The sequence below is a fragment of the Mauremys reevesii genome, linkage group 4, assembly GCF_016161935.1.
Source record: "Mauremys reevesii isolate NIE-2019 linkage group 4, ASM1616193v1, whole genome shotgun sequence".
Lineage (NCBI taxonomy): Eukaryota > Metazoa > Chordata > Testudines > Geoemydidae > Mauremys > Mauremys reevesii.
Window position 1 is genome coordinate 133292903 of NC_052626.1, and position 16615 is coordinate 133309517.

Sequence of the window (16615 nt, forward strand, 5' to 3'; positions counted from 1 at the left end):
AAGCTGACTTGGACAGGGAGGATCCATGAGAGCTGAGCAGAAAACCAAGGTGAGCCACTTTTCTGTCCGGTCTCTAGATGATGATGGTTTTACTGCAGGGGTTCTCAAACTGAGGGTCAGGACCCCATTTTAATGGGGTCGCCAAGGCTGGAATTAGACTTGCTGGGGCCCAGGGCTCAGGCTTCAGCCCTGGCCAGCGGGACTCAGGTTACAGGCCCCCTGCCAGGGCTGAAACTCTTAGGCTTCAGCTTTGCCCACCGCCCGCCCGAGGCAGTGGGGCTCGGGCTTCAGCTTTGTTCCCCAGCCCCCGGGATGGTGGGGCTCAGGCTTTGACTTTTCCCCCTCGCACCGGGGGTGGCGGGGCTCGGGCAGGTTCGGGCTTTGGTCCTCCCTCCTGGGGTCGTGTAGTAATTGTTGTTGTCAGAAGGCTGTTGCGGTGCAGTGAAGTTTGAGAACCGCTGTTTTACTTGTATTCGTTTGGTCTTTAAAGGGACAGGGCAATGTATTTGCAGGAATTCAGTGCCTACTCTCATTTCCTCGGATGTGCAGGCCTTTATTTTTTCACCTTTCTCACGCTCCATAATCTTGTGCCACTTGGTGCTCATATGTTTGTTCCCCAGACTTCAAACTAAACCACCAGGCCGGACCACGGATTAAAGGAGGAGGACAGTTTGTCAGTTTGCTAGGAGTGCCAGGTTCCTCAGCAGAGAAATATGCTGCTTGGTCAGGTTGCTAGACATATCAGGTTCCCCTAGCTGCAAATGGACACAGCGAGACATAACTGGGGGGTTGCGTGAGGACCGATTGGCCCAAATTCTCCACTGGTGTAAACTGGGACAGCAGTGCCAGTTTATAGCAGCGGAGAATTGGGTCCATGATGTGCGTAAAACACGGCGTTCCCCTGGTGAGAGGTGCTGTAGCAAGGCAAAGCAGTTCACATCCAGGGCACTTGGCACTAAGTCGTGCCCAGAGCGGAGCTGTCGTTCCTTGAGGTGTGTTACCTGAATTAAAATCTGAGCAGTAAATGTGTTGCTTTCCCAGCTGGAGCATATCTCATAATCCCTGGATCAGACACTGGGAGACCACAGCCTTGCAGCTGACTTGCTTTGGTTTTGCTTAGCACAGGTGACTGTCTTTCTCTCCTTTCTCTCCACTTTTGCATGGTCCTCCTAGAGAGACTCAAGAATGCAATCGGCCCTGTGGCATACAAGGCATTGTCGCAGGACTTCCCGTTTTTTTCCCCCGTGGTGAAAGCTCAGGTCGGACACAATGCTTTGCTGTGGGGTGAGGCTTCTGCTGCCTTTACCCAGCCTGGATTGAGACACAAGGACAGAGGGGCTTGCCCACAATAGAAACCACAGGCAATTCCAGAGCCCCTGTCGTCTGAGGATCTCAAAGCACCTCCCAGATAGTTCACTAAGCCTCACCAAAACCCTGTGAGGGGGGTGATTATCTGACAGGTGGTTTAACTGAGGCAAAGCACTGATATGGCTCATCCATGACTACCCTGCAAGTAAAGGGCAGAACTGGGAATAGAACCTGGCTGCCATTGCCCTGGGAGGCCTGACCACTGAGCAACGCTTCCTCCTGGCGCTCAGAGCTGTGTGAGCCACAGCCATTTTTAAACACCACTGCTGGCCGGGTTTGAACCCAGTTCTTGGACTAACGTGGGGAATATAATATGCTGCTGGAAAGAAATCCCAGTCCACACCGCAGTGCCGAGGGATCCGGTACTGGACCCCAGCCAGCTTCGCTCATGTTCAAACAAGGCTGCAGCTGACAGGTGTGACGCATGGTCAGGTGCGGTATGATGACATTTTGGTTGTCAAACTGGTTCTCCTTTGTTTCCTAATTGCTCCAGTCACACGGCTGTGGCATGGCTGGCAGTGTACTGTTGGAATGTGGTCCTGGACCTGGGTCTTTCCCCTGGGGGACTAATGGGACCTGTGGTGTACGAGTTACTCAAACAACTCTGAGCTCTTCTAATAAGCTGAACCTCATTAGCAGATCTATTTTTGTTTCTTTTTTTGACTGATCTCTTTTTCCTTGGGTGCGATCTCCTGCTGTCCATCCCCAAATAATACACCAGTCGAGCCCACTGGAATTTTTCTGACAAAATACGGGATTTAGTTTTCAAGGAACAATCTTTAATCTTGACTAAATTTTCCGATTTATCACTGGGAAAATTCAAAGTAAAATGCTTAGTCTTGGTTGAAGATGTAGAAATGTTTCACTTAGACATTTCTGAACTGGAATTTTCCCAGGCTTTTTGTTCCATGAAAAAATGGCATTTTGACTTTTGGGGATCAAAACAAACATAGAAACATTGGACTTTCCCGTGGGATAGAAATGCCATTTTCTAAACAGCTCTCGCTGCCAGTGATTCCACACAGCTCCACAAGGATCTGTTCATATGGGTTGAGCAAATCACTTCCCTCTCTGTGTCTCAGTTTTTCCATCTGTAAAATGGGGGTGATATTTGCCACCCTGAGTGAGGTATTGAGACTATTTCCCCCTCTCCCCCATTAAAATGCAGCCACCTCTGGGAAGGAGCATGGTAGCTCTTTAACAGCACAAAGCAATAATGTACAACAGTTTCAGGTCGGTAAATGAGGAAGAATTTTGAATCCAGCTGAAACTGCAGAGGGAATTTAGATGAGAGGAATTATTCAAATTGGATGTCCGGGAGACAAGAGTCATGGGATCTTTAATGACCAGGCCAGGATTTCAGTGTTACATTTAACCAGGAAGGTGTAATCTAGGGCCAAACATCAAAGTACTCAGCACCCACAATTGGACCAGATTTCCAAAGCATCTAGCACCCAATGTGCTGAACTGTTCTGAAAATCTGGCTGATAATATCTCCAGAATATGAGACTAAGGTGCTGCAGTCCTAGCTGCCTGTGACCATTCATTCGCAGAGCACAAGCTCTGACGCTGAATGTGTGCATTCTGGAGTAATTCAACCCATTGTCTGAGAGTTTCCATTATATTGTGGGTAAAAGAAACACAAAGTCTTTTCTCATTACATTTCAATGATTCTCACCGGGAGTTTCCATTTCCGCACAAACTCGCTTAAGGATCTTAGCTTGGCCATTGCAGCAGCTGAAAGGCTTTGAAGTTCACACCCAGTGGGCCTGGGGGAAGCACACACGACACATCTCTTGTTCTGGTGCCGCTGTATCTGGCTGCAGTGCAGCAATTGGCCTGGATCTGTGGATCCCTGAAAAGGGTTGGAGGGAAAGGACTAGGGATGGGCAGCAGAGCTGGGGGAGTGCATGTTGTAATCGTAGAAGCACAGGCTCTGCAGGCCACAGGCTCTTGTGCCTGTGAATTCATAAAGAGGGGTAAGGTTCCTCAGCCAGGCGCGTCAGACAGGAAGTGGAATGCCCAGTGAGCACCCTAGTCCGGCTCCTGGGGAGGTACTGCCCCAAATCCTGCTCCAAAGCCTTGCACCCCTCATCCCTAAAGGTATTTATGCACCTAACTCCCACTGATTTCAGTAGGAATTTGCCATTTAAATACCTTTTCTGAGCTGGGCCTCAGCCGAGGCTGCCAAGCCAGCCCAAAAGCTAATGGGAACTCAGAGTGAACAAGCACCCTCCCTTGCACAACCACCTATGTTACAGCTGGTTCTCAGGCCAGTGAGGAATGAGACCTGCTGCCTGGAGTGGCCAGAATGTTCAGAAGTTGCCAGCGATTCTGGGTGATTCCCAGCCTGAGGTACTTCAGGGCTGATTTTCACAAGTGCTGGGAACCCACAACTCCAAATGACGTCAGTGCTCACTCAGCAATTCTGAAAAAAACAAGCGCCAGGCATCCAGAACCACTGGCCACTTCTGAACGATTTGGCCAGTGTTGGCAGAAGCTTCTCCATTCAGAGTCTCTGTTCCAGTGCTGGGATGCTAGCCAGCTCTGCCAATGGTCCCCATGTCCTGACATGCAGCATCCCTCCCTACTCCGCTGCTCTTTCTGTATGAAGACTGGCTGTCCTGTCCCACTGCTGCTGGGTTTGTGAACAAGAGACCAACCAATCCTGCAACTGGGCCTGGGATGAGAGTCCACGATTTGCCCTAGTGTCTTCCCAAGTGAAAAGCTCTGCCCCACAGAGCCCTGCCGCAATCAACCCCTTACTTGAGCAGTGATTTCCCCTCTCCTCCAGAGACTGGGCTGAAGGAAGCAGCACCAGCACCATAGCAATATTACACTGAATGATGACAACCAGCTTCCTGCTTGGAGCTATATTTATTAAGACCCAGTCATGACAAACCATGGCCCATTACATTAAGCAGGCAATCACTCCATCCACCACAAAGAGGAATATGTCTAGATAGGGGAGACTGAAACAGGCTTTCATGCCTCATGCTCCCCAAACAAGAGGCGCAGAGGGCAGCAGGATGTGAATACAAGGCATTGCTTAAATACTCAGCTCTCTTTGAGCCATGTTAGCAAACATCAAATAGTGTTGCTGGCTGTAGTTCTGCTGCTATTAATAATTCATTCTTTGTTTTATCTTGCAATTCACAGCAGGCGCAGAAATGTGGCTGTTACTTCACTGTCCGTACAAAATTGATCCCAGGATTTGAAAATCAGCTAAAGTGTCACTTTGCAGAACTAGTTCTGCTGTTAGATGCAGGCCATGGAGCTACCATGATATGTATTATTAGTTCCTCAGTACAGCAGCTCAGCCCACTGGGGACACTAAAGGGTTTGTGTGTTTGTATGCACACAAGCCTTGTAACATGTCAACTTTAATTTACAAGCATATCTTCTGTCACCTCCCTTATCAGTTCCCAGGAGCAGTGCTGGTATTTAAATCCTTACTTGCTAAGGCCATGTCAGATGTAGCTAGAATATGAAATGTGCTAACAGTGACAACGAACGTAGACATTGCTTTTCATTCGGCGCGCCAAAGGATTGTTATCTCCATGTTCCAGCTGGAGAAACTGAGGCGCAGTATTGCTTAAGGTGATGCAGTAATTCAAAGCTGGGAAGAGAACGTGCCCAGTATAGCTCCCTGCCCACTGGTTCAATAAAATTTGGTCCAATACAGAACTGATCCTGGCGTAAGATACAGGACAAACATAAAACTAACAGATTTGTTTCCTCATTCACCATCTGGGGTGATTAAAAGCAAAAATGTTGAAATCCATCGTTGTTCATACCAGTTCAGAGTCCACACAAAAAATTTCTATAGCACTTTTCATCTTCCAAGCACTGTGTCACTTCGGGTCTCTCAGAAACCAAACAATCTCCAAGCTTTTCCCACGGGGTTTGCGTAGTGTGTGTAAAATGCCTGGCAACTTTGGAAAATATTGCTATAACTTAATACTTGACAAGCAGCCAAAGTGCAGAGTCCTGTACTTAGGACGGAAGAATCCCATGCACTGCTACAGGCTGGGGACCGACTGGCTAAGCAGCAGTTCTGCAGAAAAGGACCTGGGGATTACAGTGGAAGAGAAGCTGGATATGAGTAAAGAGTGTGCCCTTGTTGCCAAGAAGGCCAATGGCATATTGGGCTGCATTAGTAGGAGCATTGTCAGCAGATCGAGGGACGTCATTATTCCCCTCTAGTCAGCACTGGTGAGGCCACATCTGGAGTATTGTGTCCAGTTTTGGTCCCACCACTACAGAAGGGATGTGGACAAATTGGAGAGAGTCCAGTGGAGGGCAATGAAAATGATTAGGGGGCTGGGGCACGATTTATGAGGAGAGGCTGAGGGAACTGGGTTATTTAATCTGCAGAAGAGAAGAGGGGGGATTTGATAGTAGCCTTCAACTAGCTGAAAGGGGGTTCCAAAGAGGATGGAGCTTGGCTGTTCTCAGTGGTGGCAGATGACAGAACAAGGAGCAATGGTCTCAAGTTGCAGTGGGGGAGGTCTAGGCTGGATATTAGGAAACACTATTTCACTAGGAAGGTGGTGAACACTGGAATGGGTTACCTAGGGAGGTGGTGAAATCTCCTTTCTTAGAGGTTTTTAAGGTCAGGCTTGACAAAGCCCTGGCTGGGATTATTTAGTTGGGGATTGGTCCTGCTTTGAGCAGGGGGTTGGGCTAGATGACCTCCTGAGGTCCCTTCCAGCCCTGATATTCTATGATTCTAATTCAAACTAGGAATAACAAACTTTTAACAATGCAGGTGGTTAACCACTGGAACAGGAAGTGGTAGATTCACCATCTCTTGATGTTTTCAAATCAAGCTGGGAAGCCTTTCTGGAAGAGATGCTTTAGCCAAACACAAGTCATAGGGCTGAATACAAGATAACCAGGTGAAATTCAATAGCCTGCATTATACAGGAGGTCAGACTGTTATTGATTTATTGTGCCAGGTGTTGTACAAACACAGAACCAAAAGACCTTACCATCTAACATAAAACAAGAGACAGCAGAGAAAAACAGACCAACAGGAAGCACAAGGAAATGTTGAAGTTATATTGGTCAGCAAGACAGATAGTGGTCTCGGTTCACCAGCAGCTTAACTGTGGTCAGATTTTTGTATCGCCATTATTGGGGCTGTTAAGGAGGGAGTTGAAGGCAGATAACGAGGAAGCTGGGTGGCAGTTTACGGGAGTGCTTCCCAAGCGTGTGGCGCTGCAGGGGAGAAAGCAAAGCACAAAGGGACTTGTTTGAAAATGTAACAAGTGGGTGATAGAGGTTCCTTGGCCAATAGGAGGCAGGAGTGGACCTCTTGATAGTGGAGGAGAGAGGATCGGTGGAGGGGAGACAGGCTGTGAAGGGTATGGAGGACAAGGAGCTTATGTTTGATGTGATAGAGAAGGGGTGACATGGTCAACGAGACAGGCTAAGAAAAGATCTTCACAGCAGCATTCTGAATGGATATGAGTGAGGCAAGGCTAGAGAAAAGTAACTGAGACAGCAGATAATGTGTGTCTAACAGTCCCTTCTGACTTTCAAATCTCTCTTTTCAGCCCTTTTACAAACATCCTGCCAACTTCCCTCCATGCTGTCGATAAGAATCATTATCCCCATTTTACAGATGGGGAAACTAAGGTAGAGAGAGGAAAAGCTTTGTATAAAGTCAAAAGTTATTATGTAGCAGAATCAGGACCTGAACCCAGAGCTTCTGACCACCCCTCCTCTGCTATCATTCATAGGTTACCTGACCTGCCTAGTAAAAAAAATTGGGTGCTGGATAAGTCATTAGGATACAGTTCTATTTCTGCCACTGACTCACTGAGTGACCTTAAGCAAGTAACTTCACTGCTGAGTGCCTCAGTTTTCTCAGCTGTAAAATAGGATGATAACATTGACCAACCTCACAGAGGTTTCTTTAATGGTTTCATCTTCCACCCACTTAACAAACCAGGGAGTTCTCACACTCGCCTGTGCCTATTCATTAATGTTTCCTTTCCTGGGCTGCTTTTGTTTATTAACTCAAAGTCTGTTGGAGACAATTTGTCTTAGTGAGATGGGAAATGAGGGCCTGATTCTGAACTCCTCAATCAGGCCCCACTCCCAGGGATGTCTGACACGCTAGCAAATGAATGTCATGATGAAGAACTAGGGGTCAGGTGCAGTTTGGATTCGCCAAGCTCCAAAATAACAACCTGTTGTGCAAACTAGCACCGACAGGCTCCACGGCAGCATTCCTAAGACATGCCATAAAGCCTACGCATGCCGCGCTGAATGTAAAACCACACGACACTCACGGGCCAGAACTAACCCATCCAGCCTGGCTGAACTCTAAAAATCACTGGTCAGTGTCTAAATGGGTGCTCAGCTTTACTACTATGGGCATGGGGCTAAAGTGAAGCAGATGCATAAATGTTTGCTGGGGCCGGGCCTTAGTGGGTTTTCCCCTTGCTGTAAAGAACCTTTTAAGCCAAACTGGTGGTGGTGGTGTTTTTTTCCCAGGGATTTTTTAAAAGCCTCGGGACAGGCCATTTACAGGGCCGCTGGGCAGAACTGGAAGGGCCTAGAAACGAACCCAACATTCAGCTGGGCTGGGCCACCTCCCTTCTAAAAGCCTGAGCTGTGAGCTCAGGGACCAGGCTGCTCTCCCGAGGCTGGAGCTCTCCTGGCTGCCACTTCCCTGCAGCCCAACCCCGGGGGCTGGAACAGTTTGTACGGTGGGGGGTGATGAGAGCCACTGAACCAAACTGTAAAGCCTGGATATAATCGAACCCGCTTCAAGCAAGGGGCGGAGAGGGGGGTAGCAGCGCCCCTACTTCCAGCACCTGTGGCCTCGGCTCCAGCAGGGCTGCTGGACGCTCACACTTCCCTAGTCCTGGCTGCCTTTGCTGCAGCCTGACGGAGCCCACGATCCAGCGGGGACAGGGACCAGCCCCGGTGCCTGGCCAGGGCTGGGATTTCCCTCCAGCGCCCCCACTATAAAAACTGCTCCAGCCCCGGATCCGACCCGCTGCAGCCCCGCGGCGTCCCCAGCCCGTCCGCGCACCTTGGCGAGCCCCGTCCCCGCCCCGCTGCCCGGGAGGCGGCGGCTGCTGCTCCCCGGGCCCAGGGGCGGGGCCAGCGCCCGAGCCCAGCAGCGCTGCCCGCCCGCGCCAGGCACATCCCCGCACTGCCCGGGGAGCGGAGCGTGGGCTGCAGCGAAGCGGAGCGAATCCGGATTGAGCGGGAGAAGGGCTCTAGGGCGCATGAGATCCAGGGCGCTGTCCACCCGCCGGCCCCCGCGCTGAGCCGAGCCCTGCCCGTGGCTCTCCCAGCCGGAGCCCGAGCCCAGGATGGTGTGGGATGAGCGGGTGGCTGCCCTGTTCCGGAGGAACCTGCAGCCCACCCTCACCTACTGGAGCGTCTTCTTCAGCTTCGGGCTCTGCATCGCCTTCCTGGGGCCCACCCTGCTGGACCTGCGCTGCCAGACCCAGAGCTCGCTCTCCCAGATCACCTGGGTCTTCTTCTCGCAGCAGTTCTGCCTCCTGCTCGGCAGCTGCCTCGGGGGAGTCTTCAAGAGAACGTAAGGCCCCTGGCGAGCTCGCCCCCCACCCGATCGGCCTCTCCCCCCGGGGCCATGCCGGCTTTGATCCAGAACCCAGCGCCTTCCCGGTTCCCCTGCTCACACCTTCCCTCCCTCTCCGACCAACTTGGTGACACTGAACTTCCCACGTGGCTTGGCTTCAGCCTCCCTCCCGGCGCTCCTCTTAGTCTGGATCTGTAAAAGCAGCAAAGAGTCTTGCGGCACCTTATAGACTAACAGACGTTTTGGAGCATGAGCTTTCGTGGGTGGATACCCACTTCGTGGGATGCATGTAGTGGAAATGTTCAGGGGCAGGTGTATATATAAGCAAGCAAGAAGCAGGCTAGAGATAACGAGGTTAGTTCAATCAGGGAGGACTGTACTGGGACTTGTGGGGACAGTTCCTTTCAGTGCCCCATAGGTCAGCCGGCCGAGCAGTGCCCTAGTTAAGGTTGCAACATCACTTTTGCTCTAACCGCCCCCAATTTTTATTTAATGTTCCTCCAGCGGCTTGCAACTCTCCCCCTTCTGGCTTGGAAGTCCCATGTTTGGGCTCCACGTTTCCGGCTAGTCTGTCTCTTTCACATCATGTCTGAAAATATGTCTTTTAATTTCTCCTCCTTTCCCTCCCTCCCCCCCCCGACTTTCTCTTTGTTTTTGTCTGTTTCCCTAATTGCAGTATGGGACTCAAAGCATCTGGGGAGACAAGTTGTGTGAAAGATCTTGCACAAACTAAAACCTTTGTAATGGGTTAGCCTGGATCTGTAGCCCTCACTCACCTGAGTAGTTCCATTGAAGTCAGTAGAATTGCTCATGAGAGTAAAGGCTGCAGGTTTCATTCTGTGGGAGCCTGATTCTGTACTTGGGTCCATCCACCTTGTTGCATCTGTGTGGAGTGCCACTGATTTTATTGAGCTCAGTGCAGAGATGGTGCATGCAGGGGGGAGATTGCAAGTCTTACTCCAGACTTCCCAATGTATTTATTTAACCTAATCATTTAAAAACATTGTCGAAAGCCTGTTTTAATAACCCCAGTGTCAGCAATCAAGCTGTTATCTTATGCTCCGGGAGTTTGGGCAAACAAGATTCAACCTCAGACAATAACACTCTAAACATGAAGTTGCTACAGGGTTGAAGAAGATACAGTCGGTATTTCAACTTCACACAAGGCATGCGTGAGTGACAGCCGCATTCTTTACAAATCAGTCAGGCTTCCAAGTGCAGCCAGGCAAGGGATTTGTAGCAAATCTTGTGTTAAGATCGCTCTACAATAGAAAATGTGCAACAGCACTGTTAGAGGTTTCCAAACAGACTTGTAGGCTTAGATGTGATGACCGCTATTGCATATGAAAATCAGTTGATTATTTACAGTGTTACTGATCAATGTAGCTGATTTTGTAGTCTCTATCTGGATTATTATTTACATGATTCTCTTATGGGTATAAAGTGTTTGTTTTTAAACTGTTCTCTTGACTTATGAAGGAGGCATTCAGTAGATAACTCTGATTAGTACCTGTAAAGGGTCTTGGAATTAGCGTGGAGGTGAAATTGCCATCCCAGCCGGCACTCCCGGAGCTGCATTGATGGCATTTTGAGTAGAGGAGCCAAGGGCTGTACATACTTGGAGATGAAATAGTTCTAGAGGCAATCAGCAGAAGCATCTTGACTAGGAGACCGAACTGCTTGCCAGCTCAGGGGTGGTGTATGCTGGAAGGAGATGGTGTGTGGGAAGCTTGCCCTGCCTGTGATATGGATAGTGGATTTCAGACTCCCAGGTGCCAGCACTTCATCTACTGCCTGTGTGCTCGAAGGTGAGATTAGGCAAATGCAGACCCAGGATTGCTCAGTCGGAAATGCCAGGTTCATGATGATATGCTTCTTCCTGGTGTCCAGCCTGTGCTGCATGGACCTTTTAGGGTTTCCCTAAGAATGGATTTTTGGTGTCTTGGATTTTTAATTCTGTGCGGGGCAAAATGAGCAACCGCCTTCTGCCTTAATAAACCAGGACCCTGTTCGTGGCTCTTCACAGCACGGGCAACATGCTTAAAACGGTTGCTGAAATTCCTATTGGGAAGTGGTGGGTATTTCGGGCAGTGGAGAGTGTTTCCCATGTGTCCAAGGTGCACTGAGCTGCATTACAGAGCTAACTTTAAAATGTGCTGTGGCACCCAACTGTAAGTATATTAGACATTCGCTATTTAAATCCCACAAAGCCCTGATGCAGTTGGTATTATGGCTATTTTACAGATGGGCAAACTGAGGCACAGGGTGGTTAAAGTGACTTGCCTGAAGTCACAGCTTGCTAGAAAGCTGCATGATTATAAAGGCTAGAACTCGGGAGCTCCTGGCTCCCAGTCCTGTGGTCAGAGCACTAGTCCATGCCTCTGACAGTTAAGAAGGTGATAGCTTCTCCTAGAGCTTCCTAAGGCCCCACTGACATGACAGTCACAATCAAGACAAGAGACCTGACCCTAATTTGTAGTGTAGATGGCATCTGGGCTTTGTTTCTTATATGGGCTAAATCCTAGGATGTGGTTCTGGTTCTGGCTGCTCTACAAAATGGAATGTTATAATCAAGTCAGGGGATAACGACGCTGTTAACTGCGCTACTGGTTGTAACTGTAGCATCGATGGGGCTCAAGATGGCCTTTGGTTCCTCTAACCAGAGAGTTGAATTAACATTGGGCCAAACTCTGCTTTTGTGTAACCCCACTGGAGTCTGGGAGTCTGCAGGCATGTAACAGAGCAGAGCATGCGCTACTGTGCCTGGGTTGTTATGAAAATATCAGTCCATCTTACTGACTCTGGGAGCTGCCCTTTCATCTTACTGTTGGCATCTGCTACGCCGAAACTGTAGGGGGAGAAATGCCCTATATAACTGAAAGGAACAGAATTCAGCAAAAAGTGTGAGCCTTATTCATGACTGGCATGTTACTGTCTTATGACTCAGTGTGTTTGTAGTTTTTATATTGCACCATGGTACAGAGTTCAGAAGAATATAGCTTTTTATAAGATGGCATGAACAGGGTATTCTCTTGCATGGGTGGTAACAGCTTTTCAGGATATTGCGTGCCCTGGATCACACCTTAACACTACCTTAGCTTTGTTAGAGAGATGCTAAATTATATGTCAGATCCATTAGGGTAAAGGAGGTCAATGTGCATCTTCCGGTTGGCTTCTTGCAAGCAGCCCCGTAGCATACTGAGGCTAGAAATGGATTAAAGAATCCTGTTTTATTGTGTTCTCTGGGCCGGATTATCAGATGAGCTGAGCACAGCGGGTACCCGCTGAGAGCTGAATGTTTGTGAAAATCTGGCCATAAGTGTCACACTGGGAGCTGGTCTGGGTGGAGACTTTCTGCAAATCTGGCCCTGATTTAGGTGCTTGAATAGGAGCTGATCTCTGGGAAATCCAGCTGACTGGTGAGTGCTGAATGCTAGGAAACCTGGCCCTGCACTCTTTTGAGAAGCTGTTGTCTCACTCTCTGCTTACCCACCTTCCTCAGTTCCTCTGACTTTTCCTGATGGTTGATTTTAATACTGGATCCTGCTGTTATTAATACCAATGTCTTATTTTTCCCCTCCACCTTGCACTCCTCTGTGCTGCCCTTCCATAGCCATCTAGTCTCTGCTCTCCTACCGCTCCCATTGCAGTGGCATCTGGGCGCCAGCACCCTTGGTTGCTTTTTCAGAGGCTGTGTCTGTTCTGAGAGTTGGTAGCATTTCTCCTGCTGTTGGCACAGCACCGAGCTAGCCCCACTGGTGCTAGCCAAGCTGGGGGTGTGAATGTGGATCGGACATGGGTGTGTTTGGCACTGTGTGGTGTAACCCTGCTCAGGCTTCCTCCAAAGGTGTGTTCCCCTAGGTGGTCCTGTGAGGGCAGATGAGATGAGATTCTTCAACTTTCCGTAATCCTAAACTCTCTCCCCTCTTGGGGCCTGATCCTGCCTCACTGAAGCCAAGGCCTGTGTCTGTCACTAGGGAAGGCAACAGTGGGAAACACCAGGAATGGTACTATAGCCACTTCCTCCTCCACCCTTCCCACCTTTCTAAGGTTTTTGTTTAGGCGTCTCCTTCATTTGGCACCATGTGTGGCTCCAGTGTTGGGAGGGACTGAAGGGTGCTGAGTGTGGCACATTTATATGGTGCCTTTCATTCCTAAGCCCCCTGGGACAGCAATATGAGCATTGGGCCTGACTTTGCAGGGAGACTGAGCATCTGCAGCTCATAGGAATTGCCAGATGGACTCAGACCCCTGGTCCATCCAGCCCAGTATCCCATCTCTGACAGTGGCCAGCACCAGCTACTTCAAAGTCAGTGCAAGAAACCCTGCAGTTGACAGATGCAGGATAATCTGTCTCCCCATGAAGGTCTCATTCTACCCCATCATTAAAAGACAGGATGAAACCCTGAAGCATGAGATTCCATATCCCTTCTCCTAGCTCCCCTTGGCTTCAACAAGATGTGGATGCTTCTGAAAATCAGGTTCTCTGTTTGTACAGGAATCCCTTGCCCCCAGTGCAATGCAGCCTTGGGGTGTGTGTGTGTGTGTGTGGAAGTGGGGAGGGGAGAGAGAGAGAGATAGCAGATGTTTATGCAAGGCAACACTCCACAACAGGTTAGCACAGGTTACCACTGTATCCCATTGCAGCCAGACGTAGGGGAGACAGAGTATTAACTGTCTGATGAGGTGTGCAATGATTTTTCATCCTCAGGACCTGGGTTTATGTCATGCCTCTTACAAAGATACAGGGAAAGAGCTGAGATTTTCAAAGGAACCTAACAGGTTAGACACCCAACTCACGCTGCCTTTCAGTGGGAGTCCAAACCCCACCTCTGGTGTTGAGCTGTGCACTCTTCAAACATACCTGAAAGCAAATGACTTCATTTTGGATTCAGTGGCTGGAAGCAAGCAATTCCTTCCTACTCACTAATGCCAGAGTTGGCGGGGGAAGGGGTCGGCGGGGCAGAATGCAAAGTGGGTTCTCTTGGTGCTTGCTACGGGGGCTGTATAAAGAAGTGATGGTATAATTAGCGGTACATTGCTGGAGGCAGACATTTTTGCTATTTAAAAAAAAAACTTTTTAGTGCTTTTTAAGGACATGAAATAATTAGCGTTTAATGTTTAACTCTGGTAATGAATGCACTCTCTAACCAAGCCGAGGCAGCTCTGCAGTTGTTTTGCTAACACTGCAGAATATAAAAGGCACTTCTGGGATCTCCTGGTGCATGTTTCTACCATCTCATATTCACTGGCTGCTAATCCCTACAGTTCTCTTCCCCAGTGGGCTCTTGCGATTCCCCACGGGTGCTGCCTTGTTCCTCTGTGGCTCCTTTCTCTTATTTGCCTGTTGTTTTATTCCAGGGCCTTAGGTCTTTGGGGTTTGTTTTTCCTTTGTCTTGTGAATTTGCTCATGGGGATCAGGGTGTTTAAAAAGGACTAAACTGCATGAGAGGCTGGGTTAGTGCCCTGCAAAATGTTGGACCTTCAAAAACAATTAAATTGTTTTTTAAATTTGAATACATGGAATTGGGCTCCAAGATAAAATGGGTCTGTGAGTCTAGAATGCCAGGTTTATGCCATCCAGCAGAGTAAGGAAGTACAGTAACTTTGCATTTAGGTCCGTTTTGCCCTAGGATGTCAAAGTGCATTATAAGCTATTCCGCCTCATGCACTCGGTGAGGCAGGAATTACCCTCCTTTTGCAGATGGGGGAACGGAGGTGCAGAGAGGAGGAGGGGTCTGTCCAGGGCCAGCCAGCCAGCAAATAGCCATCCGGACCACATAGCAGATGTCCTGGCTCCTGGCCGGCTGCTGTAGGCAACCTGCTTTGGAGAATGGATTTTGGTTTCTCATCCCCTTATCTTAAAGCCCTTGGCAAGGCAGGGAGATAGCTACAGACTTGGCGTGCAAATGAGCTTGGCAATCGGCTACTGCCCAGCCAGGGCTCTTGCCTGTTGAGCAACAGGGGGCAGCACGTTGGCAGGGACACTCGAGTTATTCCCCTATGATCCAAAACACTTGCCTCGCTGACCCCCAGAAACAGGCCAAGGGTCCCTCTGATCTGAGGCTCCTCTCTGCAGCTGTGGTGTTGCGAATGGCACAGGCGTCCCTCTGTGCTGCATGGCGCTGTCAGCTCTGGGGTGGGGGGAGCCGTGACTTGTGACTCAGAGATGCTGCCCCCAAGCCAAGCTGCTCCCCAGGGAGATGTGGCTGTGGATTCCCTCTGTGCTGCGAGTTGCTTGGGAGCAAGGGGAATGGACTCTGCATGCAGACGATATCCTTTGCATGCCTGTGCGGGCAGGCTTGGCTATTACTGCTGATCCCTCTCTCTGTCTCCAGCCAGAACTGGAGTGTCTTGCATCACACAATAATGCCCCCCTCTGGTCAGTTAAGGAGTGATGCTTTCATGTGCCAAAGGGACCAGCCCTGCTCCATCAGAAAGCTGGGGGTGCCTACAGGGGGAGAGAGGTGCTCATGGGGATGCGGTCTCTCCAGGGGGACCTGTCTGTGCTCGCTGTTCTCTGCTGAGGTTTTACAGAGTCTCACATTTTGCTAGTCTTGGTCTTTTCAGTGCTTTGCTGTCTGGTCTCTGTTTCCTTCCTTCCTTCCTGCCTTCAGACTTGGCAGCTTCGCAGCGGTGCGATGCCAACCTGGGCTTGGTTTTCTAACTCAGCGAGCTGGCCGGCTCTCAGCTCACAGTGAGCGCAGACTGGCTCCCTGCTTAGCTCAAAGCAGTCCGGACAGAAGACGGGGAGCAGGCTTATTACCCGCATGCTCTGTGACGTGTTGCACTTGTCCGTCTTATGCTAAGGTCCTTTAAGCTTTTCTGAGCCACTCACCTGTGGGAGTGGCTAGGGAAGTAGGAGCCCAGACCCCTTTCAGCCGGTTACAGGGGAAACACTGAACAGGTCCCGCTGTTGTCATGTAGAGGTGATCCTCACTGGGGATGTAACCAGACTGAACGGAGGAAGGGATCCACTGGGGAAGATGGAACTTCAGGCACCTGGGTGGGTTGTAGCTGGAGCTTTGGGGAAGGTATTGTAGGAGTAGCAAATATTTGTTATGGTAGCATGCAGAGGCCGCGGTCAGGACTGTGACCCCAATGTACTAGGAGCTATATAAGCAGAGAAAAGAGACAGTTCAGCCTCTTACAGTCTAAGCAGAGGCTAGGTCAGATATATTATGATATTAAAATTATCAGTAATGGAAATAGTTGATACTGAACCTGGTATCAGTAGGTTTTAGAATTAACACTCATTGAGAGAAGCACAGCAGCTCATGACTCCTGGAGCTCTTGTTTCAGGCTGTCTGCAGACTCAGACTGGCACCACTGCACCATTTACACTCAGGTCACTTTTGGAAGGCTCTCTTCACACCCATCCGGTCTAGAAACTTTTAATTTCAAAAGAAACCTGAGAGTCTGCAGCAAATAATGGATCTGCAGCATGTCAGATACACACGGGGCTGGGTATAGCGTGACTCCATCTCACGGTCACAATGTGCTGCCCCTCTCCAATATAACGCTTGTGGTATAGAGGGTCCCTAGCATACCATTCAGCAGAGCAAAACCCTCCTGACCAGAGGGCACGTCCCACCTGGCTTGCAGCCTCTCCTCTAGCCATCCTACAACCATTAGGTATCTGGATAAATTCCACCTGATTAAAGAGGTTTCCGCCCT

At 49.6% G+C, this 16615-nt stretch overlaps 1 protein-coding gene across 1 annotated transcript in view; it reads left to right on the top strand.

The window, feature by feature from the left end:
* Window positions 1-8430: 8430 nt before the first annotated feature.
* Window positions 8431-16615, top strand: part of MFSD4A (major facilitator superfamily domain containing 4A) — a 36875-nt gene continuing 28690 nt past the window's right edge. Inside the window, exon 1 of the mRNA XM_039538583.1 lies at window positions 8431-8935. Coding sequence (XP_039394517.1) covers window positions 8706-8935 — 230 coding nt within the window. The 5' untranslated portion in view covers window positions 8431-8705. The remainder of the gene's footprint in view (window positions 8936-16615) is intronic.